Source organism: Ptychodera flava, chromosome 9 (assembly GCF_041260155.1).
Source record: "Ptychodera flava strain L36383 chromosome 9, AS_Pfla_20210202, whole genome shotgun sequence".
Lineage (NCBI taxonomy): Eukaryota > Metazoa > Hemichordata > Enteropneusta > Ptychoderidae > Ptychodera > Ptychodera flava.
This window is the reverse complement of record NC_091936.1, coordinates 14,722,153-14,741,035: the sequence shown is the minus strand read 5'-3', so window position 1 is coordinate 14,741,035 and position 18,883 is coordinate 14,722,153. Positions and strand designations below refer to the sequence as shown.

The 18,883-nt window shown below is 37.3% G+C and overlaps 1 protein-coding gene across 1 annotated transcript in view; it reads right to left on the bottom strand.

Moving 5' to 3' along the window:
• Window positions 1–13,930, bottom strand: part of LOC139140097 (integrin alpha-9-like) — a 28,104-nt gene extending 14,174 nt beyond the window's left edge. The window contains exons 1-11 of the mRNA XM_070709116.1: window positions 13,482–13,930; window positions 11,120–11,244; window positions 9,090–9,196; window positions 8,121–8,244; window positions 6,804–6,938; window positions 3,273–3,362; window positions 2,548–2,690; window positions 2,103–2,240; window positions 1,577–1,685; window positions 1,124–1,212; window positions 809–945 (exon numbers count right to left, since the gene is read on the bottom strand). Coding sequence (XP_070565217.1) covers window positions 809–945; window positions 1,124–1,212; window positions 1,577–1,685; window positions 2,103–2,240; window positions 2,548–2,690; window positions 3,273–3,362; window positions 6,804–6,938; window positions 8,121–8,244; window positions 9,090–9,196; window positions 11,120–11,244; window positions 13,482–13,651 — 1,367 coding nt within the window. The 5' untranslated portion in view covers window positions 13,652–13,930. The remainder of the gene's footprint in view (window positions 1–808; window positions 946–1,123; window positions 1,213–1,576; window positions 1,686–2,102; window positions 2,241–2,547; window positions 2,691–3,272; window positions 3,363–6,803; window positions 6,939–8,120; window positions 8,245–9,089; window positions 9,197–11,119; window positions 11,245–13,481) is intronic.
• Between the last annotated feature and the right edge of the window lie 4,953 nt (window positions 13,931–18,883).

Below are 18,883 nucleotides of genomic sequence, written 5' to 3'. Positions count from 1 at the left end.
CTGCTTCACATAGGGTAATCGCCATATATTTGTCTGTGAGTCATACATAACAGGAGGGAGGTGGCAACATTTCAAAGATAAAAATTAAGTATTTACATTTCAATGATATGCATAATAAAATTGAACAAGCATTCATGGCAATTGGTTTTTTTTTGCCATTTTATGGTTTTTAATGCATGTGTTATAGTCTATTGGCAAAATATATATCTGAGTTTTTATCGGGCAGTTATACTAACGACCACTTATTTATTGCAGTGATTTCATAAACTAGGACGTGACTTTACTTAGATAAACCGTAATTAATGAAATCAGTTTCATATTCAAGCATGATCTGCAATCGTCAAGTTCAGTGGAAATCTTAAAGTTCAAACAGAAAGTATACAAGATCAATAACAGACAATTAATAAGCAAAGCAAACGTACATAAAAAAACAAACAAAATCAAATCAGTGAAAGAAATATAAAATGAACTTTTCAAATTGAAAAATACCATAAGAAGTATATCTAAACATTATTTTGCTTGGTCATCATGTGGATTTTTACATTGTGTCTTGAAAATGTAACTTCATCCATAGGGCAATTACAAACAATAAGGCTATCAGTAATGATTATTGCAAACATTACTGCAGCTAGAAGATTTGCAAAAAAACAGAGTTGGGGAGAAATATGGGAATGACATGTGGGTTTGTTGCATATCTGTTTGTCTTAATGCTATTGTGAACACACATGTGCAAATCGGACCAGAACAGTTATCATTAAAGTGCGTTCAACGGGTTGTGTTGAGACTATAAAGGCTGCACGTGACTTACTTAAAGACGACCACAGTATTATCGAGATAAGCACCGACTGCAATATCTTGGTATGCATTGCCATCTAAATCTAATCCACCTGATATCGATATTCCAAAGGACTGGATGCCTGGAACAACTGTTTCACCTTTGATTGCCTAGGTAGTGATATAACAAGGCGATGATTAGACATTTGATCGCCTAAGGATAGTGATATAACAAGGGCATTACAAAATCATTTCATTATTGGCACTAATTTTTACCATATTTTTTTACCAACAACTCATGGTATAAGAACTAGTCACTGAAGGTTAGTTTAAGGAAGTGTGCATTTACCTGAACATAATTACTTGTAATACCAGTGGCTGTTCCATGGTAAATATATACAACTCCTGATCCCTCGTAAGGAGCACCAATAGCTACATCTGGACAAAGGAAAATCAACAATTATCGGTTTGCCGTCAAGGTAACTTGAGAAACCTCAATATGGTCAGTCGTACGATGACGCCTACATTCTATTGTCATATTCCATACATATTTCATGCATCCCCATTCCACCGATTAGCATCTTTGCATACTTAGATCACATTAAAATGCAAGCACAGAATGTATACTTGATATGTGAGGACCAGAGTTTAGTAATTTATTCATTTGAATTCTCTTATTTAAATGTATCTAAGCAAAGAATGTGTACTCAATATATTAGGACCAGATTTCTGTAATTACTGATGAAAATGCTTAGTTGTCAATTATACACTGTTGATGACGAGTACATGTTATGTCAATTACCTCTGTAGCCATCCATATTGACGTCTCCGATGCTTGCGATAGCACTGCCGAATCTTGCATTGGGTGCATTAGATCCTCGCAAAAGAAAGGGTAGCCTTTGCAACAGACTCTGAAGGTTAGAAAGCAAAGCTTGTAAGTACAATCAAGGTTGGGTCAAGTAGTTTCACAGTTTGCCAAGAAATTAATGTATCTGGGAACCATGCAGAACTGTCAACCACTGTAACCCTGACTATTAGAATACTACCGTTTTGTATGAAAAAACTTGAAGTAAAATGTATCTTGTGGATATATTTTGGGCTCCATTTTGCTCCTTTATGAAAAATAATTGTAGAAACTACATATAAGAAACTAAGTTAAGTATTCCCCTCCAGAGTTTTGACTTTCAGTGAGACGTCGGTACTTTCTTTGATCTAAAAACTCCGTACTCTGGATTACTAAGGAGCACTGTTATAAAGTACACCATAATAAGTATGAGTAAAAAAATTTAGGTGCATCAATACCCAAACTACCAGAATGTTAGACTCACCTCGCCACGATTTATGTAGACATAGACTCTGCCTTCGTCCACAAGCGTGGCATACAAAGGCGCCCCGACCAGCAAATCAGAGAGACCATCACTGTTTAAATCAATGGCACATACAGCGCTTCCAAAATATGAACCCATCTGAAATATGAAAACGGCATATGTAATTAATCCTTTAAATAACTGCAGATTTCTCTCCAACCTATAATGATGTTTGTTATATTATCTTAATAGAGCAAATCAAGACTTTGATTTTGATATGTAAAAGAATTGATATCAATTTAAAAAATTCTACTTGAAATTCTACACTGAAAGCATAGATACATTCAGAACTAATTTCTATGCGCTTTAAACAACATATCAAGCAATCCGTATTTTTTAACACCGATGTGAAGAAGATTGAACTAGTACATAAAGTATCCGAACACTAATATTTTATCATTTATACCTGCTCTCCCTGTAGTTCTTTCATAACATCAAAGTTTTGCGTCTCAAAGATGAAGACAGCACCATGCTGGTAGGCCCTGGGAGCTCCCGTTACTCCTTCCCGAGTTTCAGACGAATAAAAATGACCAGAACTCATGGAATACCCTATGAGATGAATAGATTATTGTAGAGAACAACTGCCCAGGGACTGTGCATGTATATTGGTCTAAGCAGGTAAGCACAAAAATATTTATGTCTGACAATTTGGTTTGCAAATTAGATCATGAACGTCAAGAAACAAAACCAATACTAATTTATAGCAAAAAAGAAAGAAAATTGTCCCTTGTACATACGTAATTGGAAAGATTGACAATCAATGTTTTAAAACTAATTTGTCATTTTCACCTTTGTGGCTATTATCTTCATGACATGTTTTCACATTTCCAGAAATTCTATCATGATAGGCTGCATAAACTAAACTCCACTTTTCTTTCTGGAAGTCTGACTTTAACATGTATAATACAAAATTAGGCTGTAAAACAACATTTGGTAGCACAAGGGTGAAAATTGCATTTAACAATATTGTTTTACGTCATGTTGAATCTCAGGGTAAACGTAATCTGCAATGCCTAAATTAGGCGAAAGACCAAAAGGGTATGTACGATGCCAATGTTTCGCTTATGGGATAAACATGATTATGTTGCATGCACATGAGAACCAAAAATGGACAATTTTTTTCCAACTTACCAGTATATGTAGTCTTCTTGACTGTTTGGTCACCGTACCAGTCTCGAACTGGAATTCTCTTTGTACTGCCTTCGATTGAAATAACTGAACCTAATAACAATAACAATATCGGCCGAGTCAGCTAATGTGTAGTCAATGGAAGAGAAAGTAGTCACAAGATAATGTAGACATTGTAATAAAGAGTTATGTGTCTCCTGAAAAGGCGTTTATCGAACTATTCAAGTTTACTCTGATTCTGTATGACATTACGAATTTCTTATGTAACAATAAACGGACATTTTTGTAAAATTCTTATCAGAATGTTAACCTTTATATTTATCATAGAGTTCCTCTCGAGAGCACTGTAGCTGAAAATACCGGTCGATTTTTAGCATTTTGCCAATTCTGTCATCTGTTGGTTTTGACATTGACAGAATAATAAGGACGCCGACGCCAACATTGACAAAATAGAAGTTCATGTTGCTGCAAGCAGAAACGTGAAATTGGATCTGAGACTGCAAATGCATGTAATTTCTTAAATGAATTCATTCATGTATGCGTCACAAAATATCATGAACATGGTTCTTTTATAGAGTCATGCTTTTTAATAAACGTTACTGCTGTTAGATCTAGCTCTGTCAGCTTTTTACATTCAACTGCACTCTGTCCAGTGTTCAGTGTACTTTATATCACCCGAGGTCATAACTGTGTCATTTTTATGATCTAGTTTCACATCTATTGTGTTTTCCTAGCAAACCAAACTGATAAGATATGAATGGGCAATAAATCGAGGAACATTGACTAATGGCTGATGTAATGCAGTAGACAGCAGAAGTCATTAATGTAACTCATTAGACTGTAGAAGCAATATGGCAGTCATAATAATGTAATAAAGTGCATTTTATGACTTGTACGCTCTTTGGATAATTTTAGTTATTGACTCTGAAAAATACCAGAAAAACCAAACAAACAAACAAACAAATTGAACCACAAAAACCAGTGTAATTCAACTTGAAGTCAGGGGAAGCGTTGATTTTGTTTCTTGGAAGGTTGTCCCACACCGTCATTAATTGAGAAACTTCAGCAAGGAGGGTGTAACTTGTAAGACATAGTCGTGTTTGAGGAAAATATGTAACAATTTGTGCTGTAATACTATGTGCTAATTGAGTCCAAACTTTAAAGCTGCAAAATACAAGTTTCAGGCACCAAATCAAGCAAAGGAGAAGCACAAGGGCCGAAATTCGTCTCTGCATATTGGTACTCCTTCAAGGAGGCTCCAAATTGTCTTAGGATAAGCAAGTGTAGCCTCATTTGCAATATTATGGCATGTTTCAAAATCTGAAAAGGAAACATTATTTGATAGGCTATGATGGAAAGCGACCATATGGCCGTTGACAATGCTCTTACCAGGCTCCAGATGGAGGCTGCAACTAACGATATGGTCATTTTTAGAAGCCTTTGGAGTTTTATATGTTTTATCTTTGAGACATCTATTACGTCAATATTAAAAATTTGGTAATGAAAAAGCTCTTGGGCTTTTACGCAAAATCGCTAAGGCGTATATCTACCTATCGATATTCAACTTTTTAATGCAAGGCAAGGGCGAGTGATAACGCCATTTCTCAGGCCTGTATGTTGTAAAATGCTATTGTTTTGTATTTGCCATAATTTTGAAGTCAGAAGCATCGATAGTTGTCTGGGCCAATAGTGACAACAACCATGAAGTTCCTTGACCCATGAACACGTGACTTTAGAAACACCTAATGCAACTGTGTGCATTCGTTATCTAATTTTCATTTCCGTTTATAATCACCTGATAGCTCGATAGCTCATCACTACGTAAACTAGATATACAATGTTTATCACGTCGATTTTAAATTATTACCCGGCATCTCCTATATTCTTTTAATAACACGTGACAAGAGGATAAACGACATGATTTGTGTAGTCGAACAGCCTACCAGCAGAGACACACTTACACCCGTAGATTCACATACAGTCCTAAAGGCAGAAGAGTTTATACATTTATGAGAAAAGTAACTGATTTGGTGATAACCCAAGTCTGCTTGCACTGTTGAAAACCACGTCTCCATAGACAACTATTGTGTAATATGACATCAAAACTGGTCCAATAACCATATCCATTTAAGGTACCCTGAGACATGGAAGATCTTGAACCACTAATAGTAAGTGGTGGTGATCTAGAAGTACCCTGATTAGACTTATGCAGAAAGATGTACCTATCACCCGTATGATGGTATCGACGTGATTGTGAAAATCAACAACTGTCATGTTTCAATATTCAAATTTACCGTCCATGGCAGGATCCAACTGGAAAACGTAGTCAGTGAGCTGCAGCAACGCAGGTGTAAAGTAAGATGCTGTCGTGCTTTTTATTGGATCGTCCATTGTATCGAAGGCAACTTTAAATGTTGAAAGTTTTTAAGAAGTCCTTAAAACGCGAACTTGATAGACATGAGTGTCAAGCTTAAAACAGGACATGTGATTATTCGTGGGTCAGATAAAGCATCCATACGCAAACTCGTCTGGCATATTAAATTCAACCCTATTTTAGAATTCTTCGGTCTACAGCGTAAAAAACTGACAGAAGGATCTGACATTACAATGGGGAAGAAAGCTCGTATCAAGACTATGCTATGAAGTTCTGACTCTGCCATCCAATCAACTTAGTGTTTCATTTCAAGCTTCCTCCATCAACGATAAACTTCCTACAAATCTCAGGAAGACAGACTGACCAATGTAATCCCAATGACCTTGGAATATTTCAATCGCTAAAGCTCTTGCCAAACAATCAAAGTGCAAGCTATTTTTCATCGTCTCTGACATACTTGAGTTTGAACAGTTTCAGATACAATATTAAATGTTGGTTGAGTCATGTTAGTGTTTTTCGTATCCAGTCACCGACGTCAATGTATGAATTGAGCATACATGTGCATTTCAATTGGTCAGTACTGTAAATCAACATATTTACTGGATTAATATAATAATGAAGTCCTCTTTATACTGTACACATATAGAGCACGTTAAATTTTCACTGTATCTTTCTAAACATCTGTCAGCCACAATATTCCGATAATCCCCTGAAGGAACTTCTCTTAAAAAAGAAACGACAGGAACTGTGAAAGGACGTTTTATACTGCAGATCCATAATGACTCCCACTTTCATTGACATGAATGGAAATTGGAAGACAGATACACTAAATGGTTATATCTATTTGTAACAATATGTAATTTCATGCTTTACACTTACGCACTCCACGAAGTGTTCATATCGCAAAGTGAAGCATATTTAGTAAAGGTCTGAAAATTCTAAACAGCAAAATAAAATAAAAAAGCAAAGCTCATCTGACTAAGCCTGTGCAGCGCCTGTTATAATCCCTCGTCTTCATCGGCAATGATGGCACAGATTTGTAACACTAGCACTTCTGTGACAGTGGTTCATCCACTGAATTGGAAAGACGCTGTGTGCTTAATGCAGGCATGGCACAGGCCTGGGGAATACAACTTATCGCATATGGTGGATACACTTACCAGACCAAGCCACTGTACCAACAGCGCCCAGTAGTAGCAAACGATCACTGCCCATGAAGTGCGAACTGAATCCAGCCTGACACCAGCCGAACCATGCTATGCCGTGATTATTCTCATCTGCGGCTATTTTCGTCTCTGTTTAGGTGAAATAAATTTGAAATAGTCAGTATTGGTTACGCAAATCTGGATATGAACTGGAATACAGCCACGCTTGTGTTGCTATCTTTTCAGATTCCCAATTATTGTAAACATATTGCCGAAGGTAAATGTAAAGGCACAGTCAAGCCTGATGCAACAACTTAAATTAACTTTTTACCTCAGGGCTACAAAATATATTCCTACGAATACATTTCAACGCTTAATTTCAGTATTACTGTAGCGTATCGGTTGAACTATTATCATCCATTTTCTTAAAAAGATTTCATAAAAGAACAGTTTTTTTTGTAATATTCACAACCGAATATATTATAATAAACATACGAACAGAAACAGCGAAGATATAATAAAAAATTTGGACTAAATTTCCTGTCTATTTTGCATCTTCGTTGTGATCTTTTCAAAGCGAAGAATGATGAAAGTCTCATTATTCTATTTGTCACTCAATAATCCACAGACCAAGACTAAACGCTGCCGGGAAACAATTATATGGCAAAATGGCCTCCTAAATGCCAATATACAATTTAAATCTGAATTTCAGAAGTAAGGTAATATTTTAATAAAAGTGTACGGAACATTGCTATAAACCAATAAATCACTTTTGAAGTTCTTGGACAAGTCGTGTATCAGGGAAGAAAATTTATCGAAACGGGAAAATCGCCCCCCCCCCCCCCAATACATCAGCTAATTCCATTGTCAGCCGAATAAACCCGCATGCATGGGGTAATTACAGGAACCTTCAAACCAATTTTCAAAGATTAAAGACATCTCAGTTTAGTGAAGATTATTCGAAGGAGCATAATAAGAGAAAAATTAAGGTAGTGTACGTGCTGAAATAATATGCTAAAAGTTGAACAAATCTGAATAAGGGCATCTCTAAAGATCTAAAAATCAGTTTATCACTTTTCACAGTTCTTAGCTCAGAGATATCAAAAACATGTTTGACAGAAAAGGATAAATTTGGCCCAAAAACATTACATATGCGATATTTTTTTCATTTCAACGTCCCTTAGTATAGTTTTTCATAGGGACATGTATCAAACATTTTCCCTAAAATCAATCTGTTCTGTAAGCTCAGAGTTGTTGACAGCAGAGCTAAAAAGTGTGATTAATCATTTTTAACGAGTGGAGAGGTCATGGTCAGAATGTTGTTTATCTCACCTCCAAGACAAGGCCTGATCTTGCTGACACTGTCGAACTCAAGGTCATGGTTGAGGATGTAGCAAACGCCCTTAGGGAATATTTGACTACTGTAATACTTGTTAGCCCAGCGATGACCGCATACCTGAAACGGATCCGTCGCAACGGTTGAGGAAAGACCTTCCATCAAGACTAACGCAAGACAGCATGCAATTTGTCTTGTACGAAGTTAAAATTGTAACGCATAATGGATTGTGACTTTCGTTAAACTCATTTGATTCAACAAGGAAAAACAATTTTCGTCTGAGCTAGCCAGATCACTTTGACATGCAGGAACAGAGGAGACATTCCCAAACAAATGAATTTAATAGAGCACGTTTGTGCGTTTGGAATTGTAAATTTGTCTGAAACTTGAGCAAATGTACACGGAATGCCTGCAAAGCCATGGTCAATGATAAAGGTAACTGAGTTAGGAAAGCTTTAAAAACAAAACATATTGCCCTACTTCGGAATAGCATTGGGACTGTTTTAGACGTGAATATATTTGTCATGAACGAATTTTTGATCATCTGCTTTTAGGTTAATCGATAACGATGAGGAATATGTAAATTAATTGTTAGAATAGAATGTTAGATCATTAGTGAGATGAATTATTAAGGTTTTCAGGGTATATTGTTTGTGATCACTGTATCATATTTGTCTGGAAATTATAATAAATGCTGCCAGGTTCTATCCTCGAATATCGTGTTGATTGGATGATCATATTACATGTCTAGGCAATTCATGTACATTATCAAGAAATTGCACACCAAGAATTTCAAACAATTTATAAAAAGCTAATAGTACGACATAGAGTTAAATGGTCGCTGTTCTAATTTACTGGTGGTAATAAGTCTTGTTTATTTGCTGGTCATCAATATCACGGGACATTATAGGTGAAAGTTCAGCTGCAGTGAGGGTTTAGTTGTACATTATAATAGACAAACTCACAGCAATGCTACCATCATCGGTGTCCTGTCTCGTCATTGAAACACCCAGCCACTGATCATCTTTGTTGTCTATGTATGGTGGTCTCTTCCAGCTCTGCCTTTCATTACCTGAAAAGAGATGGCAAGATTATATTCCTGAATAAACAAATCGCTGCAGAGGAGTCTGTTTCTGGTTCTCTGACCGCGTTTTAAGGCAGAACGCGCCTCGGGGAAAGATATTCGGACTCTCAAACTTTTACCATTCTTCTCTGATCTACTCGTTTTAAAGAGGCACTCCCACTTAGTAACATTTTTAAAACACACTTTTTGAATGCCAACGGTCGATATTTGACATGGCGACTGCGCGCGGATCGCGAGATATCGATAAAAACATGTCCTCAAAAAAGTTAAAGTTTGAATTCCGGTGGCCCACCTGAATTCAGCTTCCGAACATAGAACGTTCGGCACTGGGGCCATTGTCAACTAAGCTATGGAGTACGAGTCTACGCTGACGCTGCTGTATGCCACAGCAGTACCACTCGCGTCGGTGAGTGGTCATGTCCCGTGGGAGAAAGCCGAGTCCTACTGACTCGGCAAAAAAACAAAAAAACAAAGTTACTTTGCTGATTCCACCAGAATTCGCATAGGTGACTAGTACAGATAGGTGCGGTTGATACATAGTATGCATAGTAGCCGATACCACGCGGCGACCACTATGTATCGAACCATGCATAACTGTGTGGCAGACGACAAAATGTAGTCATCAGAGGCAACTAATATTTTACACGTCAAAACTGATATCTATGTGGTATTGTTTAAAAATTTAATACAACTGATGGAGAATAATGAAAACGACAAAAACTAAGTAGAAGTTTTAAAAAAGAATTACCAGAGGTAAGGGCATTGATAATGATGTATATAAAGTCATCGCAGTAGGAGGTAAATTAATTGCGTCATTCGAACGTTTTGGACTCCTTAGAATATCGTCAATCAGCACAACAACACGCTTTCGGGGGATTTCGGGTCATAACCAGAAACGGTCGTAAAACTTCGGGATGTGAAAAATACGCTCGGGAAATGACATGTTTTTATCGATATCTCGCGATCCGCGCGGAGTCGGCACCTCAAATATCGACCGTTGGCATTAAAAATATGTTTTAAAAATGTTACCAAGTGGGAGTGCCTCTTTAAAGCTCTTGGCGTTAGAAAAACATTACCGTCTTAGTTTTCAAAACAAAATTGAAAAATTACTCCATAGAGTTAACACAGGAATACTTTAATTCTTTTGGTTGACAGATTAATTTTTGATGATATCTGGATTATTTTTGTTATCAGAAGAATCAGGTCTGACAATAATTCGTCCACAATAATATTAGTACAATAGAGGCGTCACTGACAAAGTAAACACGAGGCATTTCAACCTGTTATTGGCAATAGAATAAGCAAATATATTTTGCTAACGGAACAAAATAACTGAAATTACATCAAAAGATGTACCTTATTGAGCTTTCAGTCCCATCCTACTGAAAATATATTCGAACCATACTGAAAATATATTCGAATCACTTGCTAAATAGTTAAGGTAGTATGCGCTTCGAGAGTAAAAGACAAACTTTCATTCAAATTTCCCTCTGGGAATCTTTCAACCATTCACTTTCAAAATAAAAAATAAAAATCGGGGGTCACACTGCAAATTTTGGTAGTAGAGAAACAAATTACCCGAAATTTATCGATATTTGAAATTCAAAATGGCCGCCATCCCTGTATTAACTCTATGGAGAAAGATAATTTTTTTTATTTCCCAAAAAAACAAGACGGTGAAAGTTTTCCTTTCTCCCAGAGCTTAAAAATGAACTCTCACAAGTGGTAGATCAGAAAAGAATGGGAACAGTTTGAGAGTCTGAATATCTGTCCCCGAGGCACATTCCACCTTTAATTGAATGATTGATTGATTGGTTAATTGGTTGATAGATTGCTAGAATGAATGAATGAATGAATGAATGAATGAATGAATGAATGAATGAATGAATGAATGAATGAATGAATAATCACCTTTGTCGTCAAGTTTGACCTGTTCACAGTCACGTGGAAGTTGAACATTGCATTTGTACATAACTCCAGGTCTGTCGACTGTTGGTTCGTACGTGGAATTGTCTCGTGGAGCACCGACCAAGATCCTGTGAACACAACAAAAATGATGAACACGTGTTCCTTTGCTGAAGTCATCCCTGCATTCATTGAGTACGGTAATGTTGTAGATCATCTTTGCACATTTATACAGAATGCCTCATCGTGTTTTTCAAATTGCTAAGCACAGATATGCAAAATTACAATTCTTACATTTCCATTTCCTGTTATCGTGATCTTTGCAATAGTGAGGCAGTACAAGTGAACAGATACAGTGAATCTATTTATGCCGTGCCGTTCGATGATGACAGAATTCCGATTTTTTCCGTAAAATTGTGTTCGTCAAAGTCTTCATCTCCTCATAAAAACTAAACTTCCTGGCTAAGAAGGTGTTTTCAATGGTGAGGGTTTATTTTTAAAATGTGCAGCAAGCCTTAGTGTAAAACAGGGTTAACATGAAGGTTAACTAGCGGGTTCCCGGAGAGTACAAATTAAGAATATGAATTTTGACCTTGAGATTTGACCTCAGAAGATCTAACAACGGTCTCGGAAATAAAAATATATGAAAGTCACCGAAAACATTTCTAGGATGCTTGTCGTCTTTTGCCGTAAGAGTTCCATTTATGTCATTTATTTTTGTCATTTCATTGCCAAGTTCATAATCCTATAGCAGCACAATAATGCAATGAAAAGTCGGATTTCCTCAGGCCCTCGCAATTCGACAAACAAATTACCCAGTAAGAAATATTTCGAGTAACCGGAAACGGTGTTCCCGAGTACAAATTTTAGATAAAACTTCAATAGTAATTTGAATTAAGGAAAGGGAAACATGGAGCGGGAAGTCAGATAACGAATTCATTTTGAAACTTAATACTCGTACTTTGTTATGTCGGCGTTCATGCGTTATCAAATTTGTGCCATCTCCCCTAGGTCTCAATGGTTCCACCTAAGCGATCATACAAAGAGTGGGGTGCTGGGAGAAGCAAAACGTAATACAGATGTGACATTCGAGTAAAACCAACTCTACGATAGATTTTCACTTCAATTTATCATTGCATCGACAAATGGAAGGAACTCAAACTCATATTTCTGTTTTCATGCAGGGCACCTTCAGCAGAAATTCTCAAGGTCACAAAACTTTTCGCCCCAATACTCATTTATTCGCTTATGTAATTTTCTTGCGCTTTGCATCCACGCATTCGAAAAATGATCGAGTAAATACATTATTGAAAGTCAATTTGAATGACCCGTGAAAGATAAATGCCAATTCGTAATGTCACGTAACAGCGTTATTTGATTTTTAATAGTCAACGAGGCACACTTCCCAAGCTGTCTCTCTATATCTCGCCAGGTCGTTGCCCCTTTCTACAAGTCTACGGAATAGTCGCGAAAGAGTTCAAACATAGTTTCATGTTGCTCAAAATTTCCTCGTTTTTTATGTTCTTTCTCATTTCAGAAATGTACAGTAGTGAATTCGTGTTACCTGGGATTCTTACGAAGTGTTTGTGCGTGAGAAAGTATCATATCAGGCATTTATGATTCCAGGTTTCAAAAGTATGTAGTATTGTATGCGCTTAGCATTTCATGTACCACGAGCTTTCAATACATTTTTATAGGCGTGCGAGTGAAAATTTCTTTGTTCAAATTTTAAAAACTCATACACATCGACGGGTTGTATATATTTCTTCACCACAAGAACTGAAAAAAATTCCTACTTGGTCTGAGTATAAATATAGCCGAATTATCGTAAAACTGACCACATAGCTGACGTGCCTGCGATGCAAAATGTTCTACCATTGCACAGAATAGCGACAGTCCCGTTGCATGTATGTATATAGGTCTTGCGCCTATGATCTAGATAGGTGACTAAGCTTACTTATCGTAGTCAAGTTTATGAATGAGTATTGTGTAAGTATTTATTTTTTCCTATTGTCTAGTGGTCACTGACTTGTATTTGTTCCCTAGAGCGTATTATCTTTTCAGTGCCAGTGGTAATACGTGAATACGCCTTTGGAATCAGTCGACAATAAAACCCGTGCGATTAACGTCAAAAGTGAAATGTAAATGTTGAAACATTTACAGTCGGATTGTTCAGAGAAAAGCGAGCTCAGCTTTTGCAGAGTTTACGAAAAATATTATCTCTTGTTGGTATAGCCTATATCCAGCTTTACAATTTATGACCTAAACCATTCTCGCATGCCTTAACATCTAGGTCGGCTTTCAACAGGTAAACACCACTTCAACGTCCGTTAAATGAAAACTTTCTTGAGAAAATAATTACACTTACCATTGTCCTTGGTCATTTACATGTTCCATCACGGTGTACCCGAAGTAACCATCTGCTAAACCGGGTCCGCGAAAAACGATTGGATTACTGAGGTCCACGTTAAAACATGCTTGAAGCCTCAGTTGAGAAAGTAGGCAAAACACGGAGAACAGCTGCGCGCTTTTGAACATCGTTTTCAAGTGTTTGAATTCCACTTTTCTCGCTCTATCGTTGCCCTCTTTTAGCGTTGCAGTGACTTTGCGTGTACAGGAAGGAGTGTACGCTCTGATTTCAAAAACATTTAGGAAGGAAATCGCTGCTCTGGATTGCGACCCCGACAGGATCTGCACGCGTCTGCGATGTTTGAACCAGATTCTTATATTGTCGTCTCTAGCCTTGACACCCTTAAACAACAATGGTACAGTCCACAACCTGACACGACTTGCTCCTTTCTTGGACCCTTCCTTATTTTAGTTGACCCCTGATCAGGATTTATGCCTGTTCTCCGTTTGGCATTGGTAATGTTCGTGTAATGTAAATGCGATCTCTAAAACAAGGTAATTATGTAACAGAGTCATTGTTTTGCTTTCATTTGCTCACAAGCCATGCCACGGACACCGCCCTCCCTCGTGTTTTATGTACACGTACCATCAGTTGATACTCACGTGATCATGTATTGTGTCCATAAAGGTCCTTGTTGTCCTTACAACTTTGTGGTCGACCGTGGTCATGGTCGTGGGTGGATGTTATATTTGCAACGCCTTTTAACACTCAGTCTAGTGTGAGTTTCTTTTTATATTCATCGGCTCATTGGCTTTTATTATTCATTATTGAACAGTTTTGGCTGAAATGAAAGCCAGGGCGAACCCCACTGAAACGTCACCACCACTGCCAAGTTTCTACGTCAAAGGTAACCCTTTGCCTTTATAAGGGTAAGAGCAGCCCATTCTCGAACAAGATCCCAACCCACCTACAAATTTAGCCACACACTAAATATTATCAGTCACACTAGCCGACGTTTGATAAGTTCATGATACGTTTAATGATTTCTCAATTCATTTCAGTTTCTTTTATAGGCCAGCGTTCCAAACTTTTAGCAAGATGACAGTTCTGAAATCCCTGTATGTGTGCAGAGGGTATTTGTTGCATCTCTGAAGTACTCTTGAGGCTAGCTGTGAAGGTGATCGAACCCTCTCGCAAAGTATAATATCAACAAATCGTATTCAAACATATTAAGAGAATAAGGATTTTCGCGGTTAACTTTTGTTTTTCTTTGTGTGTGTTCTGTTTTTGTTTTGTTTTTTCGCAGATTTTATATTTATTTTTTTCCACAAGGCTGTGAATACAGCTCTGAAGCTAACACCAAATTCACGTCTCTGTTTTTTATCTTCTAACGTTGTCGGACAGAACCCAGGAAGCGGCTCTGGTTTGGGACGCAATGTGCTTCATTTGTGTGCATATATTATTCGTCAGGGCAATTAACAGATGTCAGTGCCCCTCCGTGATTTCGTATGAGTCGGCAACTTCATTAGACTTCCAAATAACTTTCTTACTTGACACTTTTCCATTTCAACCTATTTTAAACAAAATCGTGGACAGAAACTTTATTTTTGTCAACTGTGTATCATTCTTGACGAAGTGAATTATTCGTTTGTTATCTTCAAAAAGTGAAAAAAATCGTCAAACGCGTTCATTCAACTCCGCTTGCAGTAAAGACAAATAAAAAAGATGACATCATTTCCAGGATCAATTTGAACTACTCGATAATGAGAAAATGGCAGATCCACTCTGTAAAAGGATGTTGTACGTGACTTCCATATCGTAGTCAACATCAATAATATTCGAGCCTCGATGAGGCACAGTTTTCCTCGATATTTGAAACGCATTCCTCCGAAAATAATGTGTATTTTAGCTGTAGTTATCGTTTCCTCCTGTTTGCGTATATAAGTATAGTCTAATTTGTTCATCATAGCTACTCCGAGTCGGGAAGGGGGGTCAGTTTTCCTTTTTGCTACCAATAGTATGGACTTCTATTTTTACTACGTTTCATGGACGATTTTGGTACATTTTATCATGACACCATGATACATTCAATTCCGTAAGTATGTATTTTCTTTTTCCTGATTGCGTTACCGGTGTTGCCTTCGGATGAAGAGCAAATTTATGATGAAATTAAAGCATAACACAAATGACTCGTGCATCTGCGTTCAATGCTTTAGCGCTCCATGTATTCCCCGGCCGGATATCCAAATACTTATGATATAAGAGAGACTTCATTATTTTCAATAGCAGAGACATTTTATTCGAATTTTAGTCAAAGTTACTTTTGCCCAGAATCCCATTGGAGTTAGTACATCGTCAACCTCGCGAGGCTTGAGTTCCACGTGTTGATGAGTGAAAACGGACAAAAAGAATAATTATTCATTATTTATAGAGGAAGTGAAATTGGCATTACATTCTAAGATCGATTTCCGGAAAAAAACCCGAAAAGAATCTCAAAACAGAACGTTCATTCATTCAACTCTAGGGTAAAGACAGATAAGAAATCATGACATCATTTCCAGGATCTAACCGAACTACTCCATCACCAGCAAATAAACACAATTTGGGATAATTGGTCGGTGAAGTAATGCCGATTTAATCTATAAGTATAATCTCATCTGCTTTTCTTTTTACATTACACACTTGTTTTTATGAGTAATTTGCAACATTGCAACGTTCAGCTATACGACACCTGACACTTTTGAGAAATTCGAATATGAAAATCCAATTGTCTCACATTAGTTCCAATCGTGTTAATAGCTAATCTACTCGGCATAAGGATGTTATAAGTGAGTTCCATCGTAGTCCGCATCGACAATGTTGGAGCCTCGATGAAGCACCGACATTCGACATTCGAAAGAGCAAAAAGCTCATCCCTCGAAAATAATGTATATTTCAGCTTCAGTGATCGTTTTCTGCTGTTTGCTTATTTAAATTTAAAACCTGGGAGCAGGTAACATTAATTTTTCTACCATTGGTATCAACGTCTTTTTTACTGTGCTTTATTGACAAAATGATACATTCATAACTTTTTATTAATTTTTCTATATATATTTTTTGTGCAACTGCAAAATAAACATTTTTGTTATCCGTTTTCACCCATCAAGAACGTGTTAAACTCAAGTCTCTCTTTGCCCTGGCCTGACTTTCATCGATGTCGCCTTCGGATGTAGAGTGAAGTGATGATGAAATTAATAAATTACACAAGTTACTCGTTAATCTGCGTAAATCGCTTTCGTGAAGTAATTTTGCAACGGAATGGTGTTTCCGTCGGAATCAAATGAACACAAGTGACTTGAAAACCTCGTAAATGTGCGTCCAGCGCTTTAGCGTTCTTTGTGTAATATTTCTCAAATATCCAAAAACTAATTATAATGATCCAAAAATATCCAAATGCCAATAAGGACTTGATTATTTTCAAGAGCGGAGAAATGTCCTTCTTATTTTGAGTCGCGTGAATTTTAGCCCTGAAACCCATTTCGAGACAGTACACTCTTCGACCTCGCAAGGAAAGTCTTGAGTTCAACACGTTCTTGATGGATAAAAACGGAAGAAAAAAAGGTTTATTTCGAAGCTGTCCAGTGAGTGCCGTGTCAGGAATAGTCCGCAGTGATGGACTTGTGATTCTTAAGTTTAAGTCTCGGTCAATCGAACGAAGTTTCGATAGAACCAAACAACTCGACTCAAAACACGCGCGTTTCCGTCAACTCAGTTATTCCTGGTACTGACCGATCCTGCCTGGTCTGTTTACATATAAATGTGTATGAGCAAAAACCCCTAAAACAGCAGGAGATGCAACATCGTCAGTCTTCCTGGCATATTCTTTCTCCAAATAAAGCGACACAACTCTTACAAAAGTAGAAGATATCTTGACAAACACACCCCATGTTCTGCAAAAGGAGGTCAGCGGAAAGGTATTGTAATATCTTTGGGCATTTTAATGAGTCGATGCGTGTCGCAAATCCCAAAAGCCTGATAATCAGCAACTGTCGTGACTGAAAGGAAAACTTAGTCTCAAGATAAGAAGGCCAAAGGTCACGTCACACAAACATCCGGCTCAACTTGACACCCCAAACGGCACCGCTCGCACAGAGCTGTAGGCCTGGGCATGTAAGTGTTCGCGAACAATTGTTGACTTATGATGGTAGAAATCGGCGTGGAAGGTTTGTGAGACTGACCTTTTTCTGTGTAGCTTATCTTTTAGACTTCGTCCAAGGAAGAAATAAATGATGTCGTTTTGAAACTTGCTTCCTGTTTATCTCGTTTTGTTTCATACTAATGGTTAAGTTAGATAATTGAAAGTTAGTTTTGACCAACACTGTAAAACTGAGGATATACCCATAAGGGTAAAGTCAATGCTGCTGAATTTATAGATAACCTTTCTGTGTAACTTTGCGATATCGCGTCTGTTTGGACCATACTGCAATATTAACCCACGAGAGGGTTTTATCTCTGAGTGACATGACGTACAGACTTGTAGCACATGTAGCCTCTTCTTGATTTTTAACATTTTCTCCAACGATTGACATACTTAAAGTTGTCCCGTCGATGTCAAAAAACTTGTGCCGCTATCTTTGAGATCCGGAACAAAGCAAACAGCGACATTAGGCACATTCACACTTCTCGCCCATGCTTTATTGAAAAATTTTATTTTGATAAAATATACGACATTCCTCTGTCTACTCAAGGTCGTACATTCTATCAAGAGAACAACAAATTCACATCTTGGACCTTCTTAAGGCTGCCTGGAACTGCAACTTATCGTGTTTTCTCTAGTGTTTTTCTTCTGGTTGTAAAATCCAGTTTCTTATTCTACTCCCAAAGATCATGAATATGCTTGCCCAGTGTCAAACTTATTGATACAGCTTGCACATGTATGCTATCCAATGATTATTGTTGACAAATTAATTTCTGTCCGGATAAGAACCCGTTTGTCATCAATGTATTGCAATTTGCACACAGTACATTGCGTTTTAAAGCTAACACTTTGTATATCAATATAGTTTATTGAGAAGCATATGAAAAGGGTGTTGGTCTTACAGAACAAAAATGATTTTACAGAAGCTATTAACGACAGTTACGGGGTAACCACTGTACGTGTTACAGCTCAGTTAAAAGTATGACGTTCCTTCAGCTGACAACGACATCAACTTCGTTATTGTGAATTTAAAATCTGAGCTACAAGCTCCCCAGAAATTTTTCACTTCGTTTCGTTCACACATCAAGATGATTCGCATTTTTGCGTTAAAAACAAGTGGTGAGCACCCTTTCTCATTTTTTTTCAACGTTTCCTCACAAAATAAATTTTGCGCTTACGTTATTTGACACTATTTTGTCATAGGAAATCGAAACGTTGAGTTATTCGAGAAGTTAAAAATAGT